The sequence below is a fragment of the Bradysia coprophila genome, chromosome II, assembly GCF_014529535.1.
Source record: "Bradysia coprophila strain Holo2 chromosome II, BU_Bcop_v1, whole genome shotgun sequence".
In the NCBI taxonomy this organism is placed as follows: domain Eukaryota; kingdom Metazoa; phylum Arthropoda; class Insecta; order Diptera; family Sciaridae; genus Bradysia; species Bradysia coprophila.
In genome coordinates this window covers 3226546-3251806 of record NC_050735.1, presented here as the reverse complement: position 1 = coordinate 3251806, position 25261 = coordinate 3226546, and the positions used below count along the sequence as shown (strand labels likewise).

Sequence of the window (25261 nt, the reverse complement as noted above, 5' to 3'; positions counted from 1 at the left end):
ATGTGAAAAGTTAATTTAAAAATAAAGTGTAAGGTTGGCTATAATTTCCTGTATTATTGAGAGAATGAAAGAAAGAAAATTTATCAGTGAAAAGTGAGCTCCTCATAGACGAGCCCAGTTTTCGGGTTCAATTTCAATATTAATAATTTCCATCTACTTATACACGTAATTATTTTTCTTTTACTTAAATGTTAAGAAGATAAACGACTTAAAGAGATTTTTTTTTTCATTTTGGTTTTGTTATTTAGTTGAGTTTTTTTTGTTTGTTTGAGTGGGGGGTTGGTTACATGTACTTTGGATTTATCTAAAAATACAATTATTCAATTTCATTATTTTGTTTAAATGTTTTCGTATTAAATAACTATAAAGCTTTCATTACCATCGTAAAGAGATTTTAATTTTTTAAATTTATTCAATTTTCTTAATTCAGTATAACCACCAGAAAAAATTCATAATTTTTGTTGTTGTTTTTGTTGTTAATGTATGACTTACAACTAAACCGATTTTTTTTTAAAGGACGAAACTCTCTCCTTCTACATCGTTCCCAAATTTCATCTGAACACACATATAAACTGGGGACGGGCTACAATAATATCAAAAGAATACATTACTGATGCCCAAATTAATAGATTACAATCGGCGACTTTGACACTTATTTCGGAGTGGATCAGCTAAAAAAAACAGCGGAAACATAATGTGTCACTTAATTTCAACGTCGCTGACTGTATAGTTTCATTGATACGGTGTGCAATGAAAAAACAAATTCAATCAGATCCGCTCGTATCATCCAGAAACTTTTTCATCGACAAAAACAACACGGGAGACGTTTCATATACGACTATAAATATCGTGTTAAAATATGTTTATAAAGTATGAAAATTGCGATCGAATGACGATGGATATTAAAATATTAAAAGTAAAATTGAGATGTCAATGAAATCGATATCAACAATTGGCGAAATCCTTAAATTGACAATGTACGTGTAATTGAAAATTAAAAAAAAAAATATTTTACCTTCATGATATGTTGGCCTTTTTGTTTATGACTTGGGGTCGTCTTTGCACAACCTAAATTTTATCAACGAGAGCGTGAGAAATACTTTCGTGTGCAATAAATTTTGTTTGATTCGCAGGTTTGTTGATTGGAACGGTAGACAGTTTAAACCATTTTTATTGCAATTTTGATTGAAGTTCACTTGAAAAAAAAAACAATTGGACCTATTGATTGGTTGGGCCGCAAAACTACCAACAACGGAGTGGAATTCTAATAGGTGACACATCACAAATGTGTTGTTTTACTTGCTAAATTCCAAATGAATCGAAATTCGATGTTAGTCATAAACATGAGACTTTTATTGTTTAAAATGTGCACCGACTAATAAACGGACCTACGGTCCCAATTCACCGATCTTATGTCTTCTAAAATTAAAACAAATTTTTTCTCCTTTAACGTACTTAGCACGGACGAAATATTCATGTACCGATACTTGCATATATACAAATTTCGCATCTTAATTCTCAAAGTCTATCTTTGTCGCGGTCAAAACTCATGGCCTTAAAAACGCCTTTGCTAGTTTGACGCCTCAAATTGTGCTGATCAAGACTGGCTGCCCTCGGTCTGCTCAAATGATCACTTCCATTATCACTGATCTCTGAGTCAGTATCAGCTGCTTTCTCTTTTCTGCGACGCCTGCGCAACAGTCTACCGTGCTCGTCTGGTCCGCTACCAGTTTCGGAACTTGCTTCGTCTTTCTTACTTTCTCGCCGATTCAACTCTGCCGCTAGCATACGAATCTCCCAATCATCACAATGCAGTTCTTCGTCATCATTGTCATTGTAATCGTCGTCCAGTTGCGATTCACCCGAACTGGAACTCGTCCGTGAACTGTTGTCGATGTTCAGCACAACCGACTGGGACATTTCGGTGATATTGCCAGCCGCGTCGGTCATCATAACACCGCGATTTAAGCGCAGCATTTCAGCTGGTATTTGTCGATGGAAGCTGTCTTGATCGCTGCTTTCCTCCATCGAACGATCGACGTTGGTTCGGCGCGGTGAGTTCCGTTTTTTCGATTTCATTTTCGTTCGTGATCGGTCGTATTCCGATGGTGGTGATGACACAAAGATTGTATCCACCGAATCACCTCGCTGAAAATCATTTGCGATTAGGAAATTTTGATTTTAGCTTTTAACTGTAGTCAAAGACTTACGACAAACGGTATATCGTTCGAACCGGAACTGCCACTTTTCATCGATGCTGCTGCACTCCCCATTCGATTCATCTGATGCATATGTGTTGATGGATTCTCTTCCAACTCTTGTATTCGATGCTGTAATTGGGTGATTACTTCGTCACGTTGTCGAACATCCAACTCAAGACTGAGGAAACGGTCTTGAAACTTCACTTGCACTTCCCGTAAATGATTCTGGATAACATGTTTGATACCAAGTAACACCTCGCCAAAGTATTCGTGTTCCTCAATCGAGCCTATAAATGTGACAAAGGACAAAGAAAAGAAAAATGAGATTTTCATTTTCGCTCCGTTTGCTGGTTTAATTCTATCAATTTGTGCATAATTTTCGCGATCAAAGGTAATAAACGCATTAAAGGCTACATTTTTCGTTGAAATTTTAATTGGACACTTGACATGTAATTAAGAATTGCTATGGGAACACTGTCATTGGTGACACCCCCGCGAAAAATGGAAATGCCGGATATGGTTTTCGTTTTAGCAATTTGTTGTGTTATTTGGAAAAAAACGTTTTTGTGTGTGCTGGAAATGGCATCACATACAAGTCATTACTTCTTTAGAAAATGTAAAAATATTCAGAGCATCACTACCTATATCTCTCGTTGGTAAAAAAAAAATCGTGGAACAAAAAATTCTCCGAAAGAGTTTTTGATGACGTTTGTAACATTTTTCCTGCGGCGATATCATCTGTGATCGACAACGACGACAAAAATAAACAATAAATAGCTTTGACTAGCGTGGTCTGGTAAAAATACTCAAATCAGAAACAGTACCAGTGTAATAATAGAACATTCTTCGAAGGGTTTTGGCTATAGTTGAATAATCATCAAACTTGGTTCGAGATATTCATGGGTTTACGGATTCGTACGGGATTAATGTCGTTGCGATCTGCTACGTTTTCAACTGGTGTTTTTTAAAACTTGATATGTGGTGTCATTTCAAAGGTAATGAGCAGCGATTTCCAGATAAATCTTATCTGTTAAGTAACTTAAAAAGTCTGAAATACAAATTATACAGCGCAGCCGAGAATAGTCATCCCCATGTAAAAAAGGGATAGAATACCGTCGATGTTTTTCTATGAAATGGTGCTACAGAGGCTAGGCTCTCCCACCATGTCTTGGACTTATGTCACTGCAGCCGCTCAGGGATTTGGGAAAATCACCTATTTTTTCACCTAAAATGATTGATATCACCAACAGGTCAACATGGACCTGGTGGTGTGTATGATCAAAGTGTGCGTCTCTCCAAGGCCTACAAGGTTACCTAAAAACGTTTTTCCCCAAAATTGTTTTACTCGACTAATCGCGAGAAAACGATTTGGGGCCTCTTTTTGCAGGCCCTTACTTCATGACCTCGATCGTCGACAAAAAAATAAAGTTCAGTTCAGTTTTCGAAAAAACTTTCCCGAATTTTCTTGAAATTTTTCTATAAGTTGAAAAAAAATTTCAAGAAAAGTGGTAATCAGGAAAAATCCAAGGACAGGTGAAGACATCTTTGAGTTGATCAGGAAGGCGGTGAATTTTGGAAATTTCGACAGGTTTTCTTAAATACACTCATTACAGATTGTGTAAAATGTCAACTTGATAATTTTTGTATTCAAGTTTTCTTTCTATACAATCTCTCGTGAATGTGCAATACAAAACATGTCTAAATTGTCAAAATTTGTGTTTCACCCATATTCGTAAGTGTCTTAACCTATTCTTTCAGAACCTTGGAAAAATCACGAAAATTCGAGAAAACGTGTTTTCAGAAATAGTTTCTGGTATAGATCATTTTCATGACCTTGTAAACGTCAGACACGATCCCAACTGTCAGACATGTCGAAAAATATCGAATGAATTGAACGAATGATTTTCATATAAAAATCAGTAAATTGAACGCAGTTAACGTCAATTAATTGAGGTTAAGGACTACTTGACGAAAAATTCGGTGGGGTTACGTTGACAAGTACCGTATAATGAAAATGATCTATTCAGGCTGAGTGAGAACGGAGAAAAAATTTCACATTTCTAGACTAACTCATAGTTCAACATCTTCGATATCTCTGGTTATGACCGAGGTAGAAACCACTCCTTTGTGATTAAAATAGTTAATCAGCAACATGATTTTTGTGAATACGCACGGTTAATCAGTGGTTAACCATGATTAACCTCCATACTTCACGATTAATTGTAGTTTTGCTACAATTCCCATGGTTAATGCTGGTTCGTCATGATTCGTCATCATGTTAATCATTGGTTAATCATATTAATCACGTCAATAAAAAAGAGTGGTTTCCCCCTCGCTTATCACGAATAACTGACTGACTGACTGACTTATAACTCATAAATTCGAATTATACAGTTTGTCCTCCTTTAGAAAACCCAATTTTAACCTAGAAACACATTATTGACTGGGAACATCGATGACATTTAATAGTATGTTAAGTCACTGTAAATATTTGTTTAAGCAAGTGTGAGGTTTGCGGAACGAGCCGAAGGCGAGTGGTAATCACACGTGCCTAAACAAGCATTTACAAGCAGTGACGTAGCACATTTTACATGTTTATGGACGGTAAGTGCATTTTTCCTGTCACAAACAGTGATGTAAAGTTCACTTTACCGTGCATAAGCATGTAAATCTCTAACATGTTCCGTACTAAACAAAGCCCACTGTATGCAGGGACTTGTTTTATCAAATTTTTCAACATTTTCACTAAAATTGTGTTTTTGTGTTTTTGTTTTCTTGGTTATACGTCATTTGCACAATCCTTAATAGCAGCGTATCCATTTAAATAAAATGTAATGTGCCCCCTATATACAGTAAACCTTTACCGGGTTGATTACCTTCGATCAAACTCACATGAAAAAAAAATTCTAATAAAAAAACAATCAAAAAGCTATATTTGTTCAAGCGAAGCATTTTTGTATTTTGTGAATTTAACCAACATTACGAAAACTGTAGTTTTGTGTTAGCTTATTTTTTAGCTGGATCTGCAATAACTAAAAGTGATTAATTGACAATAGAGTTAGATTACAAATACAGAGGGTCCATAATAATCTCGTCAAAGAAAAAGATACTGTGGCTGGTTCATCACCTTCTCGCATTCTCACAAGCTTCCTTTATTTGCCATTGTACGCTAACAAAAACTTGTGAACAAAATCTTCAAAATTTCTCTGACTATGGAACCCCTGTAAACTGCAGTGAAATTATATTATTGTGTAGAGCTCGTCTCAAGTGTGTGAAGGTGAATACAGAGAGAAGGAAATCAAAAAAATCGATAGGGATAGATTGTGTGAACATCAAGGAAAATAATTGAAATGTTAATACTAGTTGCGCAAATTAGTAAATTCATTACCTTTGATGAACTTTTTCGAAATGAACGGCGTCGATTTCGGCGATCCATCTTCATATTTGCTCAGATAGTTACTCTCTTGACAATCCGTATCTAATTTATTTGTACTATTATCTATCTGATCACTAATAACATCCGAATTATTTGTCGTCGTATCTAAATTTTGTGCGCTAAGTACAGGAAAAAGGCTTCGTTCTTCCACCGCTTGAACAGCACTCTGGACACTATGAGCACTGTTTGGCGGACTAGAAAGAGTTGAATTGAAGGTTACGCTCTTCATAAATTTGCTGTGTCTAGCCACGTACCCTTCAACGGTAGGTGCTCTCATCAATCCCATCATATCCGACGGTTTCGATTCATCACCGCTTCCGCTCACACACTGCTGTTGACTTTTTTCCTCCGACAATTTTTTCAATATACTTTTCAGGTTACGCCGTTCTAACGTTTCGTTCGACTCGGGACTGAGGGGTGACTGTAGGCACGGTTGAATGATCAACGGAGCGACGACAGGAACACCGGAATGTCCGGAATGTATTGCTTTCGGACGAGCGATTCCAGACGCTTCGCTGTGGCTTCGTATTAATGGTTCCATAAGATCGGTTCCGTTATCGGACTCAGTACAGTCCAAGCTAAAGCTTCGGGTTTGTATGACAGATTCCAATTCAGCTAACTTTTGACGTTCGTTTAAAATTTTTAACTTTTTTACAAATGGAAGGCCACTGTACTCAGGCGATAAATCGTCCACTGATCTATACATCTTTGGTTCGCGTTGGATTTTAAATGGTATCGGTATCTTCTTTGGCACTTTGTCTTTGACTAAATCACTTTTGATTTCACTATCACTTGCGCTAACATGATCACTTTTCACTTTTTTCTTGTCGGCCGTTCTTGAGCTGCCACTTTCTGTAGACGGTTCTTTCAATGGAATTGTTTCCAAGTCACTGGGAGATTCTTCGTTTATGCTATTATTGAGACTCGTATAACTTCCGCCAGTATTTACAACAGTGGCCATTTTCAGTTTGGACCATGGCTTCAACTGACCCGATTGTTCGTCGATCATTTTCGGTTGATTGATGTGTCCCAATTGTTTTATCTTATCCTTAATTGAAAGTGTGGACGGTTTGCTAAGCTTACTACTAAATGATGTGCCGGAAATTAGTTGCTCTTTCATGTCGGCCGGTTCACCGGAGGCTTTTGGTTCCCGTTCCGTGGGCGATTTGGTACATTCTTGTTGTAGGCCTTTGATGCGTTCACGAAACGATACTTTTAACGGTGGCTTTCCTAATCCGGACGGACTCAAACCAGCACTAGTGGAAGGTGTCGCAGATGATTTGAGCGATGTTATTGTTGAAATGGCACTGAATGTTGATGATGATGATGACTGTGGCTGCGACTGCGATGATTGTACTTGAATCTAAAATGTAAGGAAATGTTAGGCAATGAAGAGAATAGGAAAACGAGAGTATACCCTACGGGACAACTATAGAAAACTTAACAAAATCAATAGGGAACACTGAGATAAGAAATAGACTTATAAACAACAAGGGATAAAAAGATAAAAAGTAGAGTTTTCGTGTGAATTTTGTTAATAAGAGGCGAAGCCGAGGTCAACGAACACACACAAACGAGACCTTTCATTTTTATCCCAAGTTATATAATGGATTTTACATGCTGAGGTCGTCGAAAGGAGTGCTTGAGACATGAAAAGTACGCTTTTCGACGCATGTTGCATGTGAAGAAATTTTCCTTTCGTCCTAAAATACGTAAAATCTCAAAATTTACCTTGTTCTGGCATTCTTTCGCTAAGCGTTCTTCTTTAGCTTTCAACAATTTCAAGCGTTGCATTAAAGGCAAGCCGGCGCCAAGCACTTCACGTTCTGGCTCCTCTTGTATTGATTGCTGTGGCGAAACAGCGGATCTTACATGAGTTTGAGGTGATGGTATCATTGGAGGTGCAGGTTTTACAGCTCGCTCTTCGCGATCCTAAGTGCACAATACAACAAAACTCACAAAAATACTAAAAGCTTGGGATTTTATGCTAAAAATGATTTTGTTTTATTTAACTGTTCGTGTTATAGAGTGTGTGGTGTGTGAATGAGTGAGTATCAGTGAATTATAGGTACTATGTTGACTGTGAATCAATAACAAATGAAGATTTGTCAGCGATGTTGTTTTCGAATGTTAAAATGTAATTCAAAATGTGCACCATTTATCTCTCTCCTAACACCGATGTCCTTTAGCTGCAATTTTTCATACACAATTTTATCCTTTTTGAATTCTTCAAAATCACCTGGTCAACTGAATTTTTCAGCAATATTATGAACATAATGTCTTTACTCACTGCACCACCGAAAAATGAGTTATTACTTCATTGATCTGATCATTAGGATACGTTTTCCGGTGGCTTAGTGGGTAAAATAACTTACGTAATTGTTTGGAACCTTGTATTTCGTTTCAGGCTGCAACCACTTTGCAAAATTAAAAGTTTCAAACAAGGACGTAATCTACTATTTCTGATAAACGAGAGGTCTGTCAAAATAGGTCATATTGATGCATCGCTGATTGAAGATTTCTTTTAAGTTACACAGCACTATCAATGACTCACATATTCCTTCGTTATTTTCAGAGACGACAGGGTTATTATCAGCATTATTATCAAATCTATTACTTCTTTTGATCAAAATTATATCAGCAGATTAACAGGAAATTTTTAATTTCATTAGTCGTAACATAAACGCTTTAAGTCGAACTGAATGAAACACCCAAATGTGTACAGTGTACTATTTGTGACAGGGAGAAGTGCGTACATCTCCTGTATATATATGTAATGGATTTTCACATATATTTTACAACCCTAGGCTAGGGTTGAAATCAATTTCTTATTTTTTATTCCGTGTGTATGTGTAAAGTTAAGAATACATAACTCGGTATAGAAGTGAAAACTCACGTATACGTTTGATTATTGACGTCTCGGCTTCGTGTCGGATCTACAAAATTCACACGTAAACTCACTTTTCCACTTTCTATCCCTGGTTATGTAAATAACTATGTAACCATTAACATTTCGAATAATCTAACACTGTTCGATTTACGCTCCCCATTGTTTAATCGGTCTATCTGTATTGGGGAGTTTTCGACAAAAGCTCCAGACATGCATGTCTATTAATACAAACGAGGGTCTAAAACTAAACTAAATATCTGATAAGTTAGCTTCTTATGTCTCTAGCAAGGCTGCCACACTAAAGTTCTCCATATACTACCTTAATGTTTACTTCGGGAAAGTACAGCAAGGGATGTAAAAACTATTTTTTTTATTCTAATTTTCGATTTCACATCAAATATAGTCGGGTGGATATCAGAAAGTTACTGTGGAAGCACTGGAAGCAACAATTGTCAACGCGAAATTTAAACATGGTGCTATTAAACGAGGAAAAATGTTGGACGATGATAAGAGCACAGCATTTCGATGAGAATCGTTCTTAAAAATCTTCATACAATGATTGGTCAAGTTGACTGATTCGAAGATTACTCTGACGTCATTTCAAATAAATTTTCATAGAAAACCATTTTCAGTTCTACCCCAAAACCTCTTGAATTGATACAGAAAATTTACCGATCACACCCGACTATAGTATGCCTGGTGGGTGCATTTTTTTTTTAAAGGTCACACACGCGCACACAAAGTTTAGCATCAAATTTAGATTTTTTGTTTAATTTTTTGTTTAAAAAAAAATGAGAATTAAAACTGACTTGTTTCTCCTTCAATAAACGTAATCGCTGCAGTAGCGGCAAACCAGCACCAATAGGACTCGGCGTTTTCTCTTTAATATCAACATGATCGTCACCGTCGCCAGTCATTTCGTCGGACCGAACTCTGGGCATTCGACGAAGTACACCTTTCGGTGTACGAATGGTGCCTTGTAGCGGTTGCAACTCAATCGACTCATTGCTGCGTCGACCGGTTGTCCTAGTGGGATAGATCCAAAAAATTATTGAAATTTTGTCAGAAACGTAAAGAGTGTGGGCATTACCACCTTGATTTCCTGAGCACATTCTTAATGCCCTTCACATCACTTCGCAGTTTATCTACAATTCGTTTAGACGTTCTATGGTCACTACTATTAGTTACATGAGCTTGTGGGACGTTACTTGACAGTGATTCCTTTTCGGCGGCCATTTTCGTTGCATGTTTCTTATTCACACAGCGAACTTCCATTAATCGCTTCCGGCCAAGTGTCTGTAGTATTTCCTGCGCTTCCGGGTAGTCTTTCATCGCTGCCAGTACGTCTTCGCGTGACAATGAAAACAATTCCGAATATCCAACGGATCGTACATCAGCCGTTCGTCTATTGCAGCATGGTTGTAAAACAAAAAAAGTTTTTTTATTGGAAATCGTATACGAGGCCATCGAAATATTCATTAAAGAAAATCATCGCTGAGATGTCCCTTACTTGTTCAAGCCATCTAAATTTAAAATACCAATTTCTCCGAAAAAATCGCCAGCCTTCATGGTCGTTAACACTTTACCAGTTTCGCTTAACACTTCTAATATTCCATCGGCAATAATAAACATTTCTCTAGCTACTTCACCCTTTCGACAGATCGAGTCACCCGGTGTGAAAATGTAGGCTTTCATTTTTAGCACCAAATCATGTAGGAACTCCGGTTGACATTCTTGAAAAATGGTTACCTGGAAGAAAATTGGTGAGATTATGAGTGGAACTGTCGATTTATTATTATAAAATGGTTGAATGAATTTGTGGTAAGAAGGGTTGGTTTTACGGTAGCATAGGTATATGAACAAGTCGAACATTAAAGGTTTAGATTTGAAGAAGTCTCAACAGATCAGGCAAAACCTAATGGAAGACTCATTCGGAGGGGTAAACTACTAGCAAATTATGTCATAACATACGAGAGAAATCCCAAACAGATAAATCATTGCCTTCAGTTTCACCAAAACCGTGTCACACCGGTTTTGAGAGTCATTTATCCCTCGGCATACCATAGACTGTACCGTGTACCTTCATACACATTTACATTTAGAAGATTTTCTCTGCTAAATTTACTGTATTTTCTATCCAAACCAAACTAGGCCGGAAATTGAACTAAAAACTGAATTTATGTGCTTGTCGAGTGTGCAATAGAAAATAAAGATAAATTCGTTCGACGAGAAATTGGGTTAGAAAAGGTAAAAAAGGTGATATGACTGTGTAGAACGTTGAATGTAACATTTAATATCGAGTTCTCTAAAGACATTGTTGAAAATTGAAATGAAAAACCGTCGGTATTAATGAGATTTTTTTACTATATCGCTTGGAGCACGTGTGTGAAATAAAAATGAATTCCACTTGAGGTAAGAGTTTTAAATCTTTTCCATTTCAATACAATTACTATTTCAACTAGAATTGAAGAGGCAAGGCTAACACGAATCAAATCGTAAAAGCTCGATACAAACAAGTAAGTTAGTTTTTGGTGGTTTCTAAATTGTAACGAATGACATTTCTAATATTATCTAATTATCAAATCTATTACTTCAATTTTTAACCTGTTATGCATGACTATCATCTGTTACCGATGACGAAACTTCAGGACTAATTCGCCACTAATATTCAAAATGAAGTAAAAGATTTGAAATGAATCTCTTAAAATTATTTAGTTCAAATGACGGAATAGATCCAATAGTAAAATTAATGATGTGCTTGCAGTCTGTGAAAAGCTGAGAGAGTCGGCTACCAATATGTGACATCTATAATTTCATGAGTTCTCACTTACTATCTGTTGCATATAAAAGGAAACAATAGCAATTTTTCATCATTTATTTTGTCGTTGTTGTTGATGACAGATGATTTTCTGAAAAGTTCCCTTGGTCCGTTGGGTTCAGAAGAAGTTTAAATCTTGAAGAAACTTTGCTGAGCAAAGGACATCGATAAATATGCATCTTTGGAAGCGGCTTTGGAAATTCGAGGAAATGGCAAAAATTTCAGAAACTCGAAAATCGAAAAAAATGCACTAACTTAGGTTCTGATTAAAACACCAAAAAGGACCTGGATAGAATTGGTAGAGCTTCAAGCTTAAGAGGTAAAATTTCGCATTATAGAAAATGTTATCGACTGCCATGAAAATTACAATCAAAACGTTAAACTAAAACGTTTGATGGCAAAATTGATTAAACGTAAAAGAAACTCCTATAATTCAGAACCGAAACGATGCGAACACATCATAATCCAAAACATAATCAAAAATTGCATACCTTCTTCAAGACGCTTAAATTCACATGGAGAGCTAATTCAGTTTTTAATTTATCTGGCAACAATCCAAGAGCTGTATTAATATCTCCACCACCTTGAATACGGCCACGAGACCAACTGTAATCATACCATCGTAAAACACGTCTCTTCATGCCACCTGGAACCTGTACAATGTTCATGTGAATCATTCAAATTTCTATTATCTCAAAGTTTGTAATAATATCGGCAAAGTTTACAAAGTAATGAATGAGATCAGGCAAGACGAACAAAAAACATCATCTCGTAAGACATTCCCATTCTCGTCGTAGAATATGCTATGGCTATGTATTACATAGCATAATGTGCTTGTTATGTGTTCGTTAACGGAAATTGGTTACAATTTCGTTCATATGATGTTGATGTTCGCATTTGCTTTTAATTAATCAATTTTCCTTTTGTAATGTTACCTTATGGTGTCTCATGTAAGTTTTAGCACCATCCAATAGTCGTTCGAATTCCAGTCTATTCGCATTGCGATTGGTAATAACGTTGCCCACTTGACCAACAATGGTTGCAAAAATAAACACACCGATCAGGTAACTAACGATGGTGAAGATATATCTGTAAAATGATTTTTAATTAAGGAAAAAAAAATTGATATGACGACCGGATGATGAATTTCGTATTTATAAGGGAGATAAATAATATTCGGTTACCGAAACTATCAAAAAACAACAGACCTTTGACTAACTAAATCAAACGGCAGATTTGCTTTTGAATTGGGAATTCGGTTTATGTATTAGAGGTGTGGAATTGGCCTTTGATTGATTGTTGATTATTGCGGTTTAATGAAATTGAAATAACCGCAGGGTGCTGCTTGAGTGTTTTGGTGAATGATATTTTTTACGAATTTCGTATATTCAAAGATAAATGGACCGACACTTTCATGCCACAATTTGATGGTGATAGATATTCGTAATATAGTCATCTCCCGAACAAGTGATCAGTGGTTAGGAAAAGTGGAAAAGACGAGTTTTTGTGTGAAGTTTGTTAATCCGCGGCGAAGCCGAGATAAATACTTCATTGATGATATGGACGATTTTCGGTGCAGAAGCATATAAAATGGATGATCGTTTTTCTTTAGGTCACTTTTATGGCTTGAATGGGAGCGTTGATACGTGTGAATTAGGGCGATGGTCGAAAGGATTTTTATTTTTTTATGAAGGGCAATGAATTTACAAAATTTTGTCATACAACTCCCGAAGAGCTTTTTTGATCCCTGTATCACAATGATGGAATCCACATGCTATGTCGACTTTATTATTATTATGTGGAGCGCCGAGCGTTTGTGGAATGTGCAGAATTTATTTGTATTAAAATTATTCTTCAGTGGCAAATCCGAGGGCAAATCCGATTCCGAATCTTAATTTGTCTCTACTAAGATGTTTGACTCCATTCAAATCAGCGGAAAGTCAGCGGTCAAGTTCGAAGTATAGGAAATTCAGTTTTTTGTGCTAAGCGTTCTGTAGTTTTATTAGTTCCACAATGTTTTGTATGCTATCAACATGTGAAACGTAAAAAGAACGCTACTGCAACTGCTATGTAATGCACGTGAAACGAATAGATCAGAAACAAGCAAATTCTATGAAAAGTAAAAACTTATCTCGAGCTAAGTTTAAAATAGGGGTAAAACATTGTGGTTCGTAAAGTTCGTAAGTATGGCAATTTCGTAGACTATGACATTTCTTCAACACATTTTCTCTCAAAAGTCTACAAAATTGCTATACGAACTTTACGAACCATAATGGTTTACCCCCAATGATTTAAAAAGTACCAAAAATAAGTTGAAATAAAAATCATCGTTAAAATTAGTCACGTTATCATCAAATTGATCCGCATGACATGGACAATACCTTGTCAAAGTTTTCGAATATATAAAAATAACCCATCGTGTGCCATATCCACATTTTATGCTCCCGAAAATATTTTTTTTTATTTTTATTTTTAAAGAAAACAAAACATTTTTTCAACTCGCATAAATCAAATGAAATCTTTTATTAATTATGGAAGGCTGTCGCTTATTCGAAAACTTTGATTTTATTGCCCTTTTCAGTAGGAAAAAAATAAAAAAAATAAAATAAAAAGAATATGGAAAGTTGGGGGGTAAAAAGGGGTTGTCTGCGTTATGTATCCTTCACTGTAAATGTGATCCAAAAAAATTTCTATAATTTATATTTATGTTATAACATAGCCGAAACCCATTTTTCGGTCGATGATGTAGAAAAGTTTCGGTTCTCTGTTATAAAAGAGGAATATTGATACAAAAATATCATCCTCGATGGTATTGTTTTTATATTGATTTATGACAATATTTTGCTAAAAACTTTGAACAAGAAATGGAATTTCTTTTTTGTATCATATTTTTGGTTAGAAAACGTAGACAAAATCAAAAATCGGCGAACAGCCTCCAAATCGATTTATGGTTTTCCTTGATGGGGTTTTCTTATTTTTTTTTATTCCGTTCTACCCCGACGTTCATTATTTACTTGTATATATCGACATATTATTTTTACAAGTAGGTTATGCATGTTATGGTGGTTATACATATGGATCACGATTTATTTTTATATATTCCGTTTCGTGAATCATTTTCCGATTTTCTTTTTTTTTATTTTTGTTATTCGGTTTGTCTTGACTATTATTTCTTTTGTTACCCATAGCTTGAAGCAAACTGTAGAAGACGGGATTTTAATCCACGACGTGGTATTGATCTGGGGCCGTCCGCCGATGATGATGGTCTTGAAAAGAAATAATTATTAAATTTCATCTTTTGAATAAAATATGTTATCGGACGTGGATGAATGGATATTGGAATAGAATTGAAATGGGGAAGATGTTTTTTTTACGATTTCACATTTTTTTTATCAATCAATGTTCGTCGAAACAACTGAAGAATGTTTTTAATATGAGAAAATGGAGAGGAGATTTTCGATTGAAATTTATGCTTTTTCATCAGCTAATGAATTTGTGTTTGTCCATTCATTTCTTATTACGAAACAGATGAGATTGATTATACAATTTAGATATCAAAATTCATTTCACAAGAATGGTAACACTTGTAAGTGATAATCATTGTAATGAAACTTGCTTTCAGCTCTACGTATAACAGCTGAGTAGTGTAATTTAGTCAATGCTGCTGACCTTTTTGGATTCTTAATTCTTAAAAATTTTTATACAATTTTCAAATTTCACTTTTCTCTCTATTATAACTTGGTGCAGGGCCTATTTTTAGGAATTTAATATCTTAAAAATTCAATTAAATTCATGAAAAAATTCGTTAATTTGTAAATTCAGAAATTTAGGAAATTTAAGAAATAAATTCTTAAAAATCATCTGATCTGATCCGAACTTTTGGATCAAAATGGGCCCGGTTGACCTATTCCAAGGTTCAGAATATATGTAGATATATGCCAGCTCATATACCTTAAATCTTAACACGCTCAAGAATGACTCTTGAAGGATGTACTTCCGACCTGTTGCATCTTAAGGCAGATTCACGTGCACGTGATGTAATTAATAGGCCACTGCCACGCCGCTATATTAAGCGTACTTGAGCTTATATTGCAAACCCTAAAGTGGTATTTTTAACGTTGTAGATTGGCAATATTCTCAGGAAACATGCCCTGGGGACCACCCAAAAAAGCGTTAAAAGATTATGAAGAAGAGATTGGTAGCTCTTAGCAGTGGAAAGTGAAAGAGCAGTAGATAGAAGCAGTCTAAAAATATTCTTTTTGTACGATGTAGCAGCTGACTAAACTACCTGACTAATAAGAGATTCAGGTCCACTTGAGATACCAGTAATCAGAGCATTCCGCATAGTCGGAGAAGAAATAAAAAAACCAAAAACAAAATTATCTCGATGCTTGCAATCATCCGATAGATTGAGTTAATTTTTTCAAGCTCGTATCAGTATGTCTGCCTTCGTTTCTATAATACTGCATCATCAATTTGTTTATTATTTTTATCAGTCATTTTCTATAGAGACTACTTTAGGATCTCAACATTTGTCAGATGACCGAGAGAAAAGGGCGTGAGTTGGTCTGATTCATGCTCTCGTGGTCAAATGCGTCAACTTGAACATTCTCAAGTAATCTTATCGAGCACGTTAAATGTTTCGGAGAAATGACTTGCAGAGGAGTTGAGCTTTAAAAAGGAGACTTACTGAAAGAGTACCACTGACAGAGTGCATGCTGCCTTTGCGTATTAAAAAACCTGCAGATAAGATCTCCGTTTCTCCGTACTTTCTTATCGATTTTTTTAAATAATTATTTGGGTTCATCTAATCAAGCTTTTTGCGCATTTTTACGATTCGGATTCGGTGAGTGATGGAGTGCATCACTATTTAAACGGAGCCATTTGCGATTCCATTCAGTCTTCTATTGATTGCTTTGCGAGTGTTTTGACTCGGTGAAATGAAACTCTTAATCTTTATTTGTTCACTGTTGACTATTGCTGCGGCCCAGGATCCTTCGCTATCATGCAATTATAGCAGTATTAATCAAGTTTACCGATGCGACCTTTCGATCAACAATCCCAACGGTTTCGACAACTTTACTGAAATCGGAGGTATTCATTGGGAGGGATTTACCGATGCTGATGTGAGTTTGATTGCCGTAGACAGTGGAACTACTAGGAATGTACCACAGATTATTTGTGCCACATTTCCAAATATCATCTCATTTTCAATGAGCGGAGTGCAATTGACTGCAATTAATGACGACGCATTCAGTGGCTGTTCACAAATCCGACGGCTGTATTTATACTCAAACCGAATCAATTCGATTTCTGAAAATGCTTTTGTCAATCTTCGAGAAGTTAATTACATTGGCTTGGATACTAACATCCTGACTACGTTGCCCGAAAATGTGTTTAAAAATCAACGAAATTTAACGGATCTGAGTTTGAGCTGGAATTCACTCAGTGAGCTACCAACCGGAATCTTCAGACCACTAGAGAACCTTGAATATTTGAGTGTAGGACACAACAACATTTCCGCAGTTAACAGAGAATGGTTTTCGACAAATTCTAAATTGGTTTTCTTATATCTGCCTGGCAACAGAATTAATTTGACATCCGATAACTTTGCACATTTGCAACAGTCTCTCGAATACCTTAATTTGGGAAGCAACGGAATCAGTGATATTCCCACTGGAGCATTTGCTGGGTTAGCAAATCTTATCGATTTGTTACTGTATAACAACAATTTTCGTGAAATGCATGAAAACTCGTTCGCAGATCTCGGTCAATTGAACTACTTGGATTTACGTTTAAACCCAATAGAAAGAATTGATAATGGAGCATTCCGAGGACTCGACAGCTTAGTTACATTGTCACTAGCAAATTGTCGTATACGCGACCTAGCTCCAATTTCATTCCAAGGTCTCAGCAACTTAGATTCTATTGAATTGAGTTTTAATGAAATTGAGGACGTTCCTGCTGGAACCTTCACACCTATGCCAAATCTGGTATACATCGGTCTAAGGAATAATCGCCTGAAAACATTACGAAGAAATAGTTTTGGAACCCTAAGTAAGCTACTTGGACTGGACTTGGACGATAACATTGTGAACGCACTTGACGCAGCGATTATCGATGATGCTGTCGATCTTATCGCGCTTTACTTCAGCGGAAATCTGTGTGCCAACAATTATTTCAGCAACTTCCTAATCAGTAGAGCGACGTATTTGCCAATGCTTGAAGTTTGCTTCAATAACATGAGATATATCGTAGGTAATATTGAACGAGTTCCGGACAATGTTTTTCAGTAGTTAATTTTCTTTGTCGTAGATACGACGACTGAGAGTGACGATGTTTATTCATTTTTCGAAGGACCACAGCCTGGAATAGTCCTACGCGTTCAATCTGACAACGAAGTACAGATCGCACTCACACCATTCAATTTTCTATGGACTCCATCGATTGAAATTTTTATTGGTTCGACCAACAATACTCGATCCGTGATACGAATAAATGAGGAGACTAATGTGGTCACAGTACCAACACCAAATGCTATACGTCAGGATCAATGGAATGATTTCAGAGTCACTTGGGCAAATCAAAACGTACTGGTCTTCCGCGGTAATGAAACTTTCCCCTTCATGAGTTACACCATGCAACATTTTGTCCCTGTTAATTTTTATGGTTTGAGGGCTGTGTGAGTATTAGAATCGGAATGAAAAGTGGAAGTGATTTGATTTAAGAATTGAGTTATCTTTTCAGCGAGACCAGAGCTACGTGGAGCGTGCAACCACATAACTTTTGATGGGACTCTAGACTTCATAATCACAAGGAAATGATAAATTTGTAGATGAAATAAAATTATGAATAAATGTCCAACTTATTTGTAACATAATTCGCATCAAAAATTCATTCAATATCAGATTATTATGATCGGAAACCTTGTGTGAAGCGTCACTAATTATGAAAAATAGCAAAATTAAAAAGATGGGGGAGTTTAAGTAGAGGTAGGAGATGAAGAATACCATAGTGTTCTAGCTTTTGAGACATCGAAGAAATATTTGGAGTGGACTCACTAAACGATATCTTTATTAAAACAATAGCAATCCGTAGAGATGGATTCTTTTGAAAAACAGCCTACCGAAATCGGACCCACTTTCTAGTTACATTTTTTGTACTATGTACCTAGTCTAGCATGTTCCTAGAGAGGACTTCGACCCTAGAAACCAAAATTACTTTCAAAAAAAATTCTTTGAAGCTTGTGTGGCTAGCCAGAGGTCATCAAAAACCGAAAATTTGCACTTTTCTAACAAAAATTTCTCCAATTACACGAACCGTACAGGGTACATAACGACACAGAAGCTGATCTTCAAATTAAATTGATTTTGTGGGTCAAATAACTAATGACCATCAGTTCGATGATTCGGGAAAATTTTGAAAGTTGAATTTGGCTTTGGTGGTTTTGATGATCAAGTCAAAGTTGAATATCAAAATTTTCGATTGACCATCAATCCATTTTTTTTTCGAAGATCAAACGTCCGGTTGTTTCAACGTTTTTCAAAATCAAATTAAATTTTTTGAACTCGGCCAGCAAGCCTAAATATTGCTATATATTGTCGCAATTATAGCCAGTAAATGACAATGGTGGAAACTTTTGTCGGGGCCAGTAACACTTGCTATGCATAAATTTTTGATAGTGGCGAAAGAGAAAACAAATAGCCCGATTTAGCTGAAAAAATGTTTTGCTAGTATGACGTAGCAGCTGAATTATAACTACCTGCCTAAAGGAGAATCGTTCCACTTGAGATACCAGTAATCAGAATATTCCAACTATGCAAAAAAGGAAAAACAAAACCAAAACAATTATCTCAATGCGTGCAACCATTCTAATCTGTTAGATCGAGTTAAATACTTCACGCTGCATTTGCTTATACATTTTAATCAGTTATTTTTAGGAGAATTCTTTAGAAACTCATAATTTATCAGATTTCCAAAAGACAAGACTTGTCAAGAGTGTGAATTGCTCTGACTCATATCCTCGTGGTAAAACAAGTTAACTTGAACATCTGACGTAATCTAATCGAGGACACTCATGCGGGAAAATGAGTTGCAGCGCGTTAAAAAAATAGTTGCATGTGAGAATGAAAAAGAGAGTTGCACGTCAAAAACAATATCTCATGCCTTTCACGCAATTAACAGAACTGACGCCCAGGCAAGTATAAATACCGAAGGTATCACAGCTACGTCAAAAACTCTTTGAAATATTTGTCGACATACTGCCCTAAAAATTACTTTAATAAACTCTAGTAAGCCATATCCAACGATTGGTATTCGTCCTGAAGTTAACTGAAGCTTCATACTTTGTGTAATTGCAGTGCGTTTGGTGGCTGCAACGATGTGTACACAGAATGATTTGTAAATATGATGTAACCCAAATATAATGAATTGTGTTATTGTGTATAGCCTACATTTAGGAGAGACATCAATTGGAACCTAACTTTCTACCGATAGTATTGGCATACTTTGAGGCGTCATTCGGAAGTCATGTTAAGCCAGAATGCACTTATTATTGTCAGTCTGTTAGTGAGGTCTCTAAACAAATCAAATTTTGTTGATTTTCGTAACATATTTTGGATGAAAAAGGTTACAGAAGTTCTATGACGTATGCGGTTACACATTCAAGAAATGTATAAGTACTGTGCCCTGAAGAAAAAAGAGTCCCATGCAAATCGAGTATGGTTCACCCCTCACCCTACGGTAATATTTTTGAAAAACAAAAATTCCTTTATCAAACATACCGGTTGTGCTTGAAACGGCAGCAAGGCGATCTGTATTATTTGTAGTACACTTATCTTTGATAACTAGCAAACACAGTCCTTACAGATTGCATGTTGCCGTCGCGTATTAAAAAAGCGCAGATTAAAATCCGTTTCTCCGTAATTTCTTATCAAATTCTTTAAATAATTAATTGAGTTCGTCAATCAAGCCTTTTGCGCATTTTCGCGATTCGTCGAGTGGAGTGCAGCACTATTTAAATGAAACAATTTGTGATTCTATTCAGTCGTCTATTGATTGGTTCACGAGTGTTTGAAGTAAGTGAAATGATACTCTTAATCTTCATTTGTTCATTGTTGGGTGCTGCAATGGCACAGGATCCTTCGATTTCATGCAATTATCGCAGTTTAGACCAAATTTACCGATGCGACCTATCGATCAACAATCCCAACGGTTTCGACAATTTTACTGAAATCGGTGGCATTCACTTGGAGGGATTTACTGACGCTGATGTGAATTCCATTTTCAACAGAGATGGTTCTACTACAAACTTACCGCGGATTATTTGCGACACATTTCGGAATACCATCGCATTTCAACTGTACGGATCTCAAATGACTGAAATTAATGACAACGCATTCAGTGGTTGCTCACAGATCCAACGACTCTCATTTTTCGCAAACCAGATCAATTCGATTTCTGAAAGTGCTTTTACTAATCTTCGTGAAGTTAATTACATTGACTTGAGTGGTAACGTCCTGACTACTTTGCCCGAAAATGTGTTTCAGAATCAACAAAATGTAACGGATCTGAATTTGAATTATAATTCATTCAATGATCTACCATCCGGTGTCTTCAGACCACTCGAGAAACTTGAACGTTTGAGTTTAGGATATAACAACCTTTCCACAGTTACCAGTGAATGGTTTTTGACAAGTTCCAATTTGACGTATTTGTATCTACAAGGTAACAGAATTAACCTGACATCCAGCAGCTTTGCAGAGTTGGTACCGTCTCTGCTCTATCTTTATTTGGATTATAATGGAATCAGTGAAATTCCCACTGGAGCATTTGCTGGGCTTACTAACCTTTACTTCTTACGACTATACGGCAACAATTTTCGTGAAATTCATGCAAACTGGTTCACCGATCTCGGTCAATTGAGAAGCTTGGATATTAGTGCAAATCCAATAGAAAGAATCGATGACGGTGCATTTCAAGGACTCGACAGTCTTACTTCGTTGACACTAACAAATTGTCGCATACGCGCCATAGGTTCAACTCCATTTAAAAATCTCACCAACTTAAGACTTATTGAGATCAGTTCTAACGAAATTGAGGATGTAGATGCTGGAACTTTCGCACCAATGCCAAATTTGACTTACATCGGTTTGAGGAATAATCGCCTGAAGACATTAGAAAGAAATAGTTTTGGAGTCTTAACTGAACTACGTGTGTTGGACTTGGACGGAAATATTGTGAATGCATTTGAAAGAGACATTATCGATGATGCTGTGAACCTTAGCGCACTTTTCCTCGGCGGAAATCTCTGTGCCAACAGGTATTTCGATGACTTCCTGATCAATAGACCTACATTTTTGCCAATGCTTGAAGCTTGCTTCAGAAACATGAGACTTATCGTTGGTAATATTGAACAAGTTCGGGACAATGTTTTTCAGAAAAGAGTTTTCATCTTATTTTCATTACGCAGATACGACAACGGAGAGTGACGGTTTCTATTCATTTTTCGACGGATCACGGCCTGGAATAGTAGTGCGCGTACAATCTGAGAACGAAATACAGATTGCACTTACCCCATTCAATTTTCTGTGGACTGAGTCGATTGAAATTTTTATTGGTTCGGCCAACAATACCCGTTCCGTGATACGAATAAATGGGGAAACTGATGTGGTCGCAGTACCAACACCAAATGTCATTCAGCAGAATCGATGGAACGATTTCAGAATAACTTGGGCAAATCAAAACGTTCTGGTTTCTCGTGTTAGTGAAACCTTCCCATTCATGAATTACACCATGCCAAATTTCTTCCCGATTAATTTTTATGGTTTGAGGGCTGTGTGAGTATAGGAATGGTTATGACTATCGGAAACGATTTGATTTACGAATTGAACTAATTTTTTTTTAGTGAGACCAGAGCTACGTGGAGGGTGACACCATATGTTTTTTGACGGAACTCTGAAATTAATATAAATTAAGGAAAAGATGAATTTGTAAATAAAAAAATATTATTGAAATGACATTCTTCTATCTCATGGCCACTTTTAAGGTTTTTGACTTTTTACACACTTTTTTTTAAATGCCCTACAAAAAAGTGTGTAATTACCTTTTTGCGATTACACACTTTTTCTGAAATTACCAAAAACGTTTTTATTTTGTAATGAAACACTTTAATCTTTTTTTACGAATTTTGTAATTTATTGAAAACTGTCAGCACGAGTCTTGCTGCACGACCCTTTCAAATACCTTTAAAATGAGCTATTACATGAAAAAATTGCATGTGATTTACTCTAAAAAAGTGGTTTTTCAACTCAAAAATTCCTAAAAAAAATCGGACATAGGCGAATATAGGATCTTATATATTCTGGGAAAAATATTTTCTTTTTGAAATGATCCATAGGTTCTGGAGGCATGTACGAAAACTCGAAATTTTTCACAAAAATCGCCCGTGCAAGTTTATATTAACTTAAAAAAAATAGTTTGTGGAGTCTTTATTGTTGGAAAATGTTGAGTTGTTGCAAGTAGTAATTCGGTCTGGATAAAAACTTAAAATCGACTCCAGACACTTTCAGTACAAAAAAAGTTGCAACAGATTCCAGGGGCGCTTTTTTCTGAAAGATATTGAGCCTCAATAATATATTCTAGAACAAACTATGCAGAAAAAATGGGTCTCCGGGCTGCGCAGACCTAATTTGTACAAATTGAAAATTACTTTGGTTAGAGTAGGCGGCTATAGTTATACATCTATTTGTCTTTTACTATTCAATGTATTATGTAATTTTGTACAAATGATCGTTGCGCTGCCCGGAGACCTATTTTTTCGGCGTAGTTTGTTCTAGAAAATTTTATTAAGGCTCAATATCTTTCAGAAAATACATGCGCCCCTGGAATCGGTTGCAAATTTTTTTGGACTTTTTTTTACGATTATCGCGAATTTAATACCCTTAAACAGGTAAATTGCCAATATTTTCTTATGAAATTGAGCTTGTACGGTTTCATTAGAAAAGCACGGGATACGACTAAATAAAACAGGTTGACTTGGTCATAAAAAAACTTCACTCACAAGTGTTTAGTAGGAGTCAGAGTTCATGAAGGTCGCTTTATACCACAAAATTGGTCGAAATTGAAAAAAGATCCGGCTGTGATAATTTATTTTCTTCATAACAATAATAGTGGGGCCCTAATAGACCAATTCCAGGAAAAAAATCTCATGTGTAAATACTTTGACTAAAAGTTGGTTCAAGCTCACAGTGGCTGGTCTTTTTTATGTGAAAATCAATTCTCAGTTTTGGAAAAAAGTGTGTAATTACAAATTTTTTGTGCAAACATAAAAGTGTGTAAAATACACACTTTTAAAAAGTTTTTACACACAATGTGTAAAATACACGCTTAAAAGTGGCCATGTTCTATCTACCTCACTTGACAAAGAATTTTGTATTTAGAAAATAGAATTTTTAGCCATATTTTTGTCCCGGACCTCATCCGTTGCCACCTTATAAATATAAGGGAAATACGGACAAAGATACAGATGCGTTTTCCGATGGAAGGTAGAAAAGAGAAGGTGCGAAAAATCGAAGAGTTTGACAATGTGAAGAAACTGAAGCCTTTGATACCTTTTGTCAAGTTTCGACCTTATAAATTTTTAGCATTAACGATCAACAGCTAGCTACACGTTTTAGACTAAGTTTTAGATTAAGTTAATAATTTCACGGTATACTACGAGGGTTGCCTTTTATATTTCTGGCCTAGCGCACTTCTAGTGTTTTCATATGCTTGTCACTATGCTAGCAGATAACGTTGGACCTATTTAGGAAGAACTACATTTATGAGAGCCATGAGATGTTCTTCGGTCTAGTCACAGGAGCCCTTCTGACAGAGGATTGAGAATTTTGGGAAAAATGTGTAGCATCGGGTACTTTTAGTGTTTTTTGATGCTAGCGTCTATGCTAGCAGATAACTTTGGACCTTTCTAAGAGAAACTATCAAAAGGGAACAATAACATTTTATTTGGTCTAATCACAAAAGCCCAAATATCATAGGTCCACTTCTATGGGAACCTCGGGTCAAATTTTCATATTGCCACCATTGGGACATGGATCGCGGTAGATCTTCAAATGTTAGTGTTTGGAGTGGTATTGACGTTGTTTTCCTGTAGCAATATGCTTGGTTCCACCAAGCAACCCCATTTTATTGAAGTAAAAAAAACATTTTGTGTGAAAAATTAAGAAAATTTGCGAGGGCCTATAGGAGAAGGGCTCCTGTGACTAGACGAAAGACACTTTTTGTTGTCATTGTGGTAGTTTGCCCTACAAAGGTCCAACGTTACCTGCTTACACAGTAACTAGCACAGGAAAACGCTAGAAGTGCCCTAGGCCAGAAATATAAAAGGCAACCCTCGTATCAGATATTTTTGGTATCAGATAGTTTGCTTATGTTGTTATTTGTAGGATAATACTTTAGTATCTCAACATTTATCCAATCACCAGAAGAAAAGAGCTTGATTTGGTTTGACCTCTCTAGCAAAAAACTACATTTCAATTTAAGCCTTATGAATAACAAAGTTTCTCAATTACACCCTAATTCGATGTTCTATGAGAGTTGGTTTGCTAGAGAGAGTATTGGTCTGACTCACATTCTCGTGATGAAATGCGTCAAATTGAACATTCTTAAGTAATCTTATCAACCACGAACAATATTTAGATCGGAAAAATGACTTTAGGAAGAGTTGTATGGTAAAAAAAAAGTTCTCACAAAATTTCTAATGTCTGAAACGAACTATACCATCTGCGCTTTCATTTAAATCGAGCTTTTTGATTTAATTCTTGAAAATGCATTTCTTTTTGAAATTCCTAGAGAGTTGTAAGGACTAATCCGAACATTAAAAAAAACTATCGATAAATCTCCTCTATTTCATTCTA

General features: G+C 36.1%; 2 protein-coding genes across 8 annotated transcripts in view; one reads left to right on the top strand and one right to left on the bottom strand.

The window, feature by feature from the left end:
* Window positions 1–258: 258 nt before the first annotated feature.
* LOC119066502 overlaps window positions 259–25261 on the bottom strand; it is a 204219-nt gene continuing 179216 nt past the window's right edge. The window contains exons 10-19 of one of the 3 annotated variants that reach the window (XM_037169016.1): window positions 14528–14611; window positions 12281–12434; window positions 11837–11998; window positions 10038–10276; window positions 9621–9932; window positions 9337–9553; window positions 7369–7569; window positions 5590–7000; window positions 2211–2488; window positions 259–2148 (exon numbers count right to left, since the gene is read on the bottom strand). In XM_037169016.1, the coding sequence (XP_037024911.1) occupies window positions 1519–2148; window positions 2211–2488; window positions 5590–7000; window positions 7369–7569; window positions 9337–9553; window positions 9621–9932; window positions 10038–10276; window positions 11837–11998; window positions 12281–12434; window positions 14528–14611 (3688 nt within the window). In that variant the 3' untranslated portion in view covers window positions 259–1518. Of the gene's footprint in view, window positions 2149–2210; window positions 2489–5589; window positions 7001–7368; window positions 7570–9336; window positions 9554–9617; window positions 9933–10037; window positions 10277–11836; window positions 11999–12280; window positions 12435–14527; window positions 14612–25261 lie in introns of all 3 variants that reach the window. The other 2 variants (XM_037169024.1, XM_037169032.1) reach the window with 2 other exon arrangements.
* Window positions 16237–25261, top strand: part of LOC119066657 (leucine-rich repeat-containing protein 15-like) — a 14576-nt gene continuing 5551 nt past the window's right edge. Inside the window, exons 1-3 of one of the 5 annotated variants that reach the window (XM_037169261.1) lie at window positions 16237–17603; window positions 21817–22183; window positions 22252–22363. In XM_037169261.1, the coding sequence (XP_037025156.1) occupies window positions 16286–17603; window positions 21817–22183; window positions 22252–22294 (1728 nt within the window). In that variant the 5' untranslated portion in view covers window positions 16237–16285 and the 3' untranslated portion in view covers window positions 22295–22363. The other 4 variants (XM_037169253.1, XM_037169244.1, XM_037169270.1 and 1 more) reach the window with 4 other exon arrangements.